The 10896-nt window shown below is 29.8% G+C and overlaps 2 protein-coding genes across 2 annotated transcripts; both read right to left on the bottom strand.

Moving 5' to 3' along the window:
• Positions 1 to 2597: 2597 nt before the first annotated feature.
• Positions 2598 to 4657, bottom strand: LOC101488374 (red chlorophyll catabolite reductase, chloroplastic). The gene is made up of 2 exons (XM_004490501.4): positions 4211 to 4657; positions 2598 to 3419 (listed from the first exon to the last, which is right to left on the bottom strand). The coding sequence occupies exons 1-2, from the start codon at positions 4583 to 4585 to the stop codon at positions 2808 to 2810; spliced, it is 987 nt and encodes a 328-aa protein (XP_004490558.1). The 5' UTR covers positions 4586 to 4657; the 3' UTR covers positions 2598 to 2807.
• Positions 4658 to 8984: 4327 nt separating this feature from the next.
• LOC101488700 (U-box domain-containing protein 17-like) lies at positions 8985 to 10463 on the bottom strand. Its single transcript, XM_004490502.4, has one exon. It carries the CDS (start codon positions 10013 to 10015, stop codon positions 9080 to 9082), a length of 936 nt encoding a protein of 311 aa, XP_004490559.1. The 5' UTR covers positions 10016 to 10463; the 3' UTR covers positions 8985 to 9079.
• Positions 10464 to 10896: the final 433 nt, after the last annotated feature.

A 10896-nucleotide genomic window follows, 5' to 3' on the forward strand; every position in this document is an offset into this window, starting at 1 on the left:
TCAGGAATGTCACGCTTTATGATCATAAGACTTATGCGATTTGAGCGATCCCATTTCTCATACTCTAATTTTTCTTCAGAAGAACTAGAGTCCTTAGGAGTAGAGGGTCGATCAATTCTTAATGCAAGGTCTAGATCCATGCAGCCAAGAACAATCAAAATGTTCTCTTTCCATTCCTTAAAATTTGTCCCATCAAGGACAGGAATAGAACTCAAATTTGCAGATATGGAAGCAACTGATGCTGTAAATTAAATAAAGAACGAAACTTAGAAACTCACATTATAGGAAAATAAATCAATAAATGAATAAATACATATGTTCACATCATGGAATTTAACCCATCTCAAGATACCCAGTGCACCATTGATGTCAAGTCTTTGGACAGTAACACCAACTGCTAGTGGTACTCTTGTTGCAACGATCAAATATTGACAATAAGACATGTCAAACAATAAACCTTCCTTTGGGCCGATTTACTGCTCACATGTATACCAAATAATTGTCACACATTTATCATCGCAGGTGTACCATGTAATTCTGCCAAATATTAACCTTCCTTTGGGCCGGTCAATACCCGCATGAATAAACATATACACAGCCATTTGACACTCTTCACGAGCAATTTAGACAAGAGAGGTCACTTTGGCGACGTCAAGTTTTAATTAACTCATTCAAAAATGTCAAACTTGACTTGAACATATATTTATTATATCCAAATAAAACAATATTTAAAAAATATTGTTCACTAATATAAACTTTATTTTATTAGTATTAAAAAAATATTTATATCCAAATAAAATAATATTTAAAAAAATATTGTTTATATTAGTGAAAAATAAATTTTTTTTTTTTTGTTTATTACAAAACTGCCAACTTGAGTTACTTGAGTCAATTGGATTCTAATTTCAAGGATTGGCGAAGGAAACAGTAAAAAAACCAAATAAGTTGATTTACTGTTTCTTATGCAAAACTTAGGAAATAGGAAACAAACCGAGAACAAGTTATGGCAGATCATTATTCTATTCATGTCTTTGTTCATGGCAGAATTATAGAAAATCCAGATCATTATTCAAATATGGCAGAATTTCATGGCATTATTCACGATTCATTAATTGTTCCAATCATCCAAAACAATCAACAACAAAAAAAATTATAACCGGAAACAAAGAAAAATATGGATTCCATAATATATATATCAAAATTCCCAAATTCCTAAATTACAAACCCTAATTTTTCAAACACGTTAAAAATATGGATTCCATAATATATATATCAAAATTCCCAAATTACAAACCCTAATTTTTCAAACATGTCAAAATTCCCAAATTGAATCCTAAACAAAGACAATAACCGAATTTCATCATGAATTAAACATGATAGGCTCTGATACCAATTGTTGAAAAACCCTAATAACGTTGTGCTCAACAATCCATGTCAATTACATGATGAATAGCCAAAGGCGGAAGCGTACCTGTGGGAATTGCCATTAATGAAATCCTGAGATGATGATGATAGAGCCAATGGGTTGGGTGATCTTCCTCAGCAAAACACCCTAAAGACCTTGCTCTCTTGATGGGGATAGAGAGAACCAGAGAGTTTTCTCCTTTAGGGTTTTGAAACTGAATAGTCTTGTTGTGTTTGCCTTGGGGACCATTACCCCTATATATAACTATTATTAGTTATATCCCAAATTGCAGTATTTCCAATTCAGCCCCTCATTAAATTAGAAACTGCCTGGTATCTACACTATTAATTTTCATAACTATTATTCTCTTTAGCCATAAACTATTATATATTATTTGACCCCTAGTTTATTGGCTAATTATATAATGACCCTAACACACTTTATTAATTAATTACATATGTGACCCATAAATCTTACAACCTTCACTTCTACTACTTTGATATTCACACGGGAAATAATCCTAGTGCAATAATTGTGGCACATGCCAACCAAACTACTTTGTCTCCATTATTTGGTAATGTTTATGCAATTGACAATCCTCTTAGGGAAGGTCGTGAGGAAACATCAAATGTTGTTGGAAATGCACAAGGTTTATACGTGTCATCTAGCCAAAATAAGGATTATGTTACACTAACTATGTATGTTGATTATGCTTTTACATATGGTGAATTAAATGGAAGTTCCATTAGCGTTCTTTCGAGGAATCCGGTGAGGGAACCGAGGAGGGAACTCGTGGTGGTAGGAGGCAGAGGAAAGTTTAGGATGGCTACTGGTTTTGCTGAAATTAGAGCACATTTTCTTAATGTTACATCTGGTGATGGGATTATTGAGTATAATGTAACTGTTTTCCATTATTAAAATTAAAGTAAATATATTGATATTACTTAGTATTAATTAAATAAGTTTTTGATTTGATCATTTTTAATTTTCTATAGTTTTTATTTCTTACTTCAATGTTGTAATAAAATAATCATGTATGGAATTGAATTAATTATAGATACAGTTTTCAAATTGTTATCTGCAACTTCATTTCTCATATAAATAGAAAATCAGCAACTTCAATTGTTTCTGATTGTTCATAAATAAAAAATGGCAGCTGCAAAATGCAAATATTGTATCACAATTTTAAAACTTGGATGCAATGAATCCTTCCAATTAAATGAGTACAATAAAGGATTGAAGCCCAAATATCATCAATAAAGAAGATTTTGAATCTCAGTGTAAGGAGTTTCTAAAATAAGAAATCCATTGAAATGCTAAAATTGGAACAGATACTGATAAGGAACAAAGTGCAAACTATGATTTACAAATTTTATTCTACAAAGCCAAATAAACTTTCATCTCAAACTGTAAAATACTCCTTGATGGCTTCGAGTATCCGGTTCGCCGCTTCTGGACCAAACAACCTAGGAAAGCTTGTACCAAGATCAACCTCAATAGTCTTGTTTCTAATCACACCATCTCTTTTTCTAACATAAGCTCTATCTTCCTCTCCTAATTCTCTCTTAGCACAAGCACAATGATCCAACCATATCCCCAACACTTGCTTCGAAATCGGCTCAATATCGTTCCTGATGATCTCGTCCATCCGCTCTCCTCCATCATTTTCGGTTTGAATTCGAACAAATATAGCAGTAGGAGATGCAACCGTGCGGATGAAAAGCGAAGAAGTGATATAAGGTTGAACCTCATTAACTTTCTCCAAAGCCTGCCTATGTGTATCAAGTTTAGTGTCCTCATAGAAAGTTTTAAGGTAATCCGGCCAAAGAACAAGGTCTTTTCGAGGCGGCAAATCAAGAACAAGAATTAGCATCGTTGGACTGCTTCGGATCAGCTCAAACACAAAATTTGGTGCATCATTTGAACTATTAAGATAAGCTGAAAGAGATGTTATATCTAATGATCCTCCTGTTGGTAACTCAGCATGCACCCAGCTTCCCATTACAAAATCCATCTGATACATACAAAAAAATTGTTTCTATTTAGGATAGTAACATGGTATCAGAAGATAATTATTCCGCTACATTATTTCTTAATTTTTCTTAGGACTTGAACAGTGGCTATTTGTAGACAGATAGATAAATAAGTTACTAATTCCCTAAGTAAGTAAATCATCAAAAACTGAACATCATACAGAAAAAACCAAACAATCACAATGAAGGAACTATGATGTCTACTTTACTAACTACTCTCAAAATATTGATCTACTCCTTATAAGAAAGATAAGCATTTCAATTACCATGACAATTATTCAAGTTCATGAAGCATAGAAAGAAAATACAAAATAAAAATCTACATTGCCAATTTGATTCAGTGGTCTTTCATCCTCTAAAGTAAGCAACTAATTTTAGAAAGTAAAGACTTTCTAATTTTACTTTAAAGCTAATATCAACAATTAATAAATAATTAATTATTGATATTAGATGTGTATACATAACAATTTTTTAAATTGTTGAAATAACAACCTTTAATTTTCAAGTTTACTAACTACTCTTTATAGAAGTAAAGTCCACTTAATTGTTTCAATTAGGATTTGAACAAGGTTTTTCCGAACGAGTTGTCTTTCACTGAAACTCATTAATCATTTGAGCTCAATTTTTTCATAAAAATTAGTAATATTTTAATTGATAAAACTTTAGTGTACTTAGCCTAACAATAGATTGAGTAGCTAAATCACATGAAAATATACTGTAATTAGATGAATTAAATATGGAATTTGAGAGCATAAAGTAAAAGAAAAATTACAGGGGAATCAGTGTTGCCTGGCCTAATGTGCAATGAAACTTGAGAAGTACCACTGTTGGTGATGTAGTGTTGAACATCAGGGGGAAGTGAACAAGGAAGAAGATGAGATTGAAATCGATCTTCAAGTGTTGAAATGAGATCAAGCATGATGTTCTTGTGGGGTCCTGAAACGAATGGAAATTCCATAAATTTGCTTCTGCCTTGTTTATGAGTATCCATTAAAGAGCAAGAAACAGAACAAGAAGAAGAAAGTTGAAGTCTTGAAGAAGAAGAAGAAGAAGAAGAAGAAGAAGAATAAGAAGATAAGATGGAAAGCGGTGAATGTAGGAAATGGGAACGAATCATCATCGCTTCCATCATGTAACCAACACACATGTTATGTCTTTCTATTTGTTTGTTTTCTTTCTAAGTTTTTTTTATTTTTTTATTTTTTTTATTGTTACGAATGTTTCTTTTATTTGATGGTTAAAACTTAAGCAATAGGCCCAATATAAAAATCTGTTTAGTACCATGCTCTTTTTCAAAATTCTCCGGATTTTATAATTTGATAGTGTGAAATGTTAATCTGATAGTGAAAAATAATGTTAATGATGTTATTGAAAGTTTCGATATAAATGTACTTTTTATATACTAGAATGCAATTTTTTTTATGTTTTTCTTATTTTTATATTTTTTCGATAATTGTCCAATTGTTAGTTCACATAAAAAAGTGTAATGTCCAACAATAAAATATGAAAGTTAAGAATGACTTAAAATGTATTTTTATTTTTTGAAAAAAAAAATTAATTAGATATGGCCTAAATCTTGAGCAAGAGTTACAATGATATCATTAAAGAGGGGTATGGATCCAAATATTATTGGGCTTAGTAATAGTTAAACGGACCAAAACATGTGCCACTCTATTCTTTCCTCTGCAAACAGAACAAAAATATTTTAGATTTAATGATTTTTACTCAAATATCAATATCACAACAAATTAATTATTTATGGGGAGGCTTAAAAGATAGGTTCGATGGCCTCTCCTTTGGACCGTCTTGAAAAGAAATATAAACATTTGATTTATATTTTGACTGATATTTATAATGGATAGAAATTTGATAAAATACAAAACATTTAATATTGTCCATATCCCTCAAAACAGTCAAATTAAAAGTTATATAATTTTTCGTCTTTTTGATATGTTGACCATAGTGATCTTGAACCTATTGGCCATGACTGTTTTGATCTCTACTGAAATGGTAGCAATGAATTTGTATGAAATCTCATCAATCTCTAAAACATGTCGATTTACTCTTTATTTTCAATTTTAGTAAACAAACTAAATTTTAACATATAATACTAATTTACGCAACTATTAAATACTCTAAATATGAATTCTCTAATTTTAGTCAAATAAATTAGAATTATGGTTATTACAATAAGAGCCATATAGTTATTTGGAAATACAAATTTTGAATGCATATTGCATGCTATACATTGCAACTCTCACATTTTTATCATTGATTGTACTTTTGTCTACGTATATATTTGGTTTATTTTAATAAGGAATAATTTTATTATAGATTAAATAAACTTTTAGTCTTTATAAATATATTATAATTCGTTTTTAATACCTTTAATTTTATTTTCAAACAATGGTCCATCAAACACTTTTCTTCAACAATTTTTGTTTCTGTTTTTGAATCAATTCATATGTATTGTTTTTGAATCAATTCATATGTATCGTTTGGATTTTTGAATGATTTTTTGCATGCTTGTTAAAACATTATAACAATCTCTCACAAAAATTTAAAATTTTTTAACTTGAAAGAACTTAATAAATATGATTTTTTAAGCCTTTAAGAGTTACAATTATTTATATTTAATTAATCTTTTGTTAAAAAAAATTATAAGTCTTTGAACGGATGATTCTTATAATATACTAAATATGCTTGCAAAAAATTATTTAAAAATTTGAATAATACATATAAGTTAATTTACAATTAAAGATCAAAATTATTGACAAAAACATTTGATGAACTATTATTTGAAGATAAATTTTAAAGAGACTAAAAATAAATTTATAGAAACCAAAATACTTATTTAACCATTTTATTATATTTATTGTTATTATTATTATTATTATTATTATTATTATTATTTTATTATTATTATTATTATTATTATTATTTTATTATTATTATTATTATTATTATTATTATTATTATTATTATCATTATTATTATCATTATTATCATTATTATTGAAAACCTATTAAATAAAAACATTAATTACACTTAATTAAAATATATTTTGATTCAAACCTTTTTTTCAATTTAATTTGATTTAACTTAATGCACATTTTATTTCTAAACTAAGTTAGTTCAAATCCTTGCTATAACCAACATTTCACTAAAGTTGTCATGAAGTCAAAAAAAAAAATAATAATAAAGTGGTCCGGGATTTTAAATTTTCTCCGGCTAAATTTCTCACGATCAACATTTTTTTTTATTATTACTTTTTAATTTTTTTTGTTGAATTATAAATTTATATCGTATAAATTATATATGTAAAATTTTACACAAAACTAAAACTATTTGATATATTATTGAAATTAATGAATAATGTCAATGGTGTTCAATAAATATGCATAAGACGTTAATTTTAATATATCTCAATAATATATAAAATAATTTTTAATCTTTACATGCATGATTTATACAATATAAATTTTTGAGTTGACAAAAAAAAATTATTGATAAAAATTAAGAGAAATTTAAATTGAAATTGTCCAAATTTATTAGTTTGTTAAATATTATTTAACAAAATTTCTTATCGCATTTGTTTACTTTTCTCTTTTTTTTTTTTTTCCTTTTTTTTATGTTACTTGTATGTTCTCCTTATTATTGTTATTTTTTTAAGTCTACTTTTACTTCTAGCTTTTAGAAAGAAAAAAATAATCAAAGAAACTTTTTATTAGTATATTAATTTCATATGTTGATCCTGTTTAATTTTAAATATTTTGTTTTCATTCCCTTAATGCTGCTAGTGCACTACCACATATTGATGACAAGTGTGGCAAGTCTTCAATTCAAATAAATCAAAGCCTAACTCCACCACTTCCAAATGGCATTTCCACATACATAGTTGAGATTTCAAACACATGAGTTAGTGGTTGTGTTATCTCTAACATTCATGTGGCTTGTGGCATGTTTAGTTCTGCCACACTTATTAACCCAAACATTTTCAAACGCTTAAGATACAATGATTGTTTGGTTAATAATGGACAAACCTTAGTTAACGGGTTGTTATTTCATTTAAATATGCTACTACATTTTCTTTTCCTCTCTATGTTTCTTCTGTAGTGTGTCATTAATTGATCCAAAATATTTTGAATTTACATTTTATTAGTTAAAAGATAATAATACAAATATGTAAGTCAAAATTATTTAATAAAAAATTGAGTATTGGTAAGTAATAGAATATGGACTTATTTAATGACATTATCTACACTTGTGATGTATTATATGACTGCAATCATTTTCTTGTGTGTTTTTTTTTTTGGGTTCAAATCAATCATTTTCTTGTTGAAGTGAAATCCAATTTAGACTAACGAAATGGTTGGTTGAGAGAAAATATGAAAGAGAGACCCAAGAAAGACTTATAACAAAAATTGGACTTTATGTATGATTGTTTATGAATAGAGAGGCCCATAAAGATAGATAAAATGGTGGGATTCATCACCTTTGGCAGGATTTGCTAATGTCATTTTCATTTATCCCCTTTTATATCTTTCTAAACTATTAAGTCTCAAAACATATGCTCAAAGAATCCCTTGTGGATGCTTTAATTTAAGATTTTTAGTTCTTAAAAAATTATATCTCAAATTATCTTCATAAATAATGATTAAGAAAATCATTATTTAAACAATTCTTTAGAGATGTTTTTAATGTTAATTTCTTCATAAATTTAACAAGAATAAACAAACAAATATATGATAGTTATAGAAAGCCAAACAAATTCTCGACAAAATATGTAAAAATATAAATAATTGATATGAAAAAAAATATGGGAACAAATATAGTAACAAGATCAGTAAAAAGATATTGAGAAGAATAAGTATTCTTGTAATATAACCTTCAAGAAAATTTTCTCATCATTTGTATGGTAGAAAATGATGCTGATAACAATTAATTAAAACTATAATAAAAATATAGAACAATAGTGAGAGGGAGAAATTATGCTCTTCAAGGTGTACTTCACTACAAGAGTCCTATTTATTGGACACAAATTTAATAACCTACAACTATATAAATAATTTTACATAATGTGCAATTAACATTTGACTAATATCAATAAATAAGACATTTTACTTATGAGAGTTATAGATCTCATGTGAAAATGGAAAGCTTGAGAATATGGATAGCCACAAAATATTCATGACTAACGAAAATTATTTTTATTGAAATTTGATTGAAATTCAGAGATCAAATTTGTCGATGACACTTTTAATACTAATAAATAATAGCTATAACTACTAACAAAACTATAACTTCCAATTAGTTCTTGTCTTTTATCATCAATATATATATATATATATATATATATATAACCGTGTATTCCATGATTCACAAAGGGCCTAGGCTAGTATGGCAAGTAAGTCTCTCCATGAGTTATTCTTAAACTAAATCCCTAGGCGAGTCTTTGGATAGGAACAATCTAAATTTTGTGGGCCATTTCAAATTGTCAAGGTGATCAAATAAGATGTCTATCAGTTACTACTACGTTACATGGATTTACCTCAAATATTAAAACACATATCAAAACCTTCAAAGAAAATGGATAAAGTTACAACGTCAGACAATAAGTTACAAAAATTGCATAACAATTTCATGAATAGTTGCAATGTGGCATTTTAGAGAAGCCAAATTCATCAAGCAACACCTGCAACAGCTCCGTAGCCATTTTCTTCATCTTTGAGCTACCATCATCTATAACATAGACTATTCCATCATACTTATTTAAAAAATAGTTTCTAACATTGCCAGCCATCGCATCTCCGCCACATCGGACAAGATTGAGCAGCGCGCACACAGCATTTTCCATTGTCCTTATGCTAAAGTCGTTAGGAAAATGGAGTAGATCGGTGAGTAACTTAATGCCGGAGACCTTAGGGAAGGCCTCAAGACTTTCATCGCAGCAGGCAACCTGCGCAATGACGGAAGTTGCGTCTTCTAATATCCCTACCCTACGGTCATTGACGACGAGAGAGAAAAGATCGGAAACGACACCGAACTGAACCATGAAGGCGCAGTTTAACGGATGAAGCGCGATTGCGCAAAGCGCTTTCAACGCGTTTTTTACTGTGCGCGGCGGCGAGGAATGATGGCAACGGAGGATATCGATTAAAGCGTAAACGATCTCGCGTTTGGATCCGACAACAGTACGGTAATCATCAACTCTGGAAAGAAGATGATGGATAGTAGCGGCGGAGGCTTGAACGGCAGCGGCGGAGGAGGTAGAAGAATGATGAGAGATAACGTGCGCAAGCGCGTCGAGGATACCGCGCGTGGACATGATAGTTTCTTTTTCTGTTAGGGAAAGGTTTCGAAGCGTTGATGCGGCGTTTTGTTGCGCTGGGTGTGAAGAAGAATAGAGAGTTTCAACGAGGTAAGGAATCGTACCTGCTTCGGAAATTACGGGTCGGGTTTCCGGGTCTTTCATTGACATTGTCCGAAGCTCGCAAAGAGCGTTAATGCGGGTTCGTTCGGAAACGGAGCTTAGGTTTGATACTAGGGTCTGCACGGCGCCGCGTTTAGCTTCCATTTTGGTAGGGAGTGAGGTTCGGTGGGAGTTTTTGGTTTGGGGAACAGTTGTTTTCAGACAAATGGATAAGATCTATGAAGCAGCTTTTCAGATAACATGCCTTTCAAAGGAGAGGAATTGCTTATTAGCATCATAGGCCTCTTATGTGTGATTTGCTTTTATTTTTTCTAACATCATTTCCAAGACATCTAATTAAAGGTATTGATGGAATTCAGTTAATTAATAAAATACAATGTCTTGCTCCGATATACACTTCTCGAACAAAGGCAATGTTGAATATATGAATGGTGTGATACTTCATTGCTACAATAAAACGATTATACCTTCATGTTTTTTTCTTTCTTTCTAATTCAATGGTGGCTAAGTTTATAAAGATTATCGAAGTACATGTTCGGTAAAATTTGGACAATATTTTTTAGTAAAACTAATTAATGGATATAGTATGTATTTTTTTGCACTTTTCTCTAACGTTCATTGCAGTTTTAATACAGATACTATTTGAACGATCTTTTCTAATTCTCCGCATTTCAGGTTTATTCTAGTATATTTTGGTTCTAAATAAATTTAGTTTGTCCATAAGTGCGTAACTCTCAATGAATTTGGATTTTAGGTCATTTTAGTCTTTAGTAGGTTTATTCTAGTTTATTCTAGTTCATTTTGGCTCTTAGTCAATTTAGGTCGTCTAATTAGTGCACAAATGTCAATATATTAATGGATTAAGATTTTAGGTCATTTTGGTCTTTAATATATTTATTCCAATCTATATTGATTCTTAGGCAATTTAGTTCGTCCAAAAGTGCACATGTCACTATGGATTACAATTTTAGGTCATGTTAGTATTTACTAGGTTTATTGTAATCCATTTTTGTTCCTAGTTAGTT

The sequence above is a fragment of the Cicer arietinum genome, chromosome 2 (genome assembly GCF_000331145.2).
Source record: "Cicer arietinum cultivar CDC Frontier isolate Library 1 chromosome 2, Cicar.CDCFrontier_v2.0, whole genome shotgun sequence".
Classification (NCBI taxonomy): Eukaryota; Viridiplantae; Streptophyta; class Magnoliopsida; order Fabales; family Fabaceae; genus Cicer; species Cicer arietinum.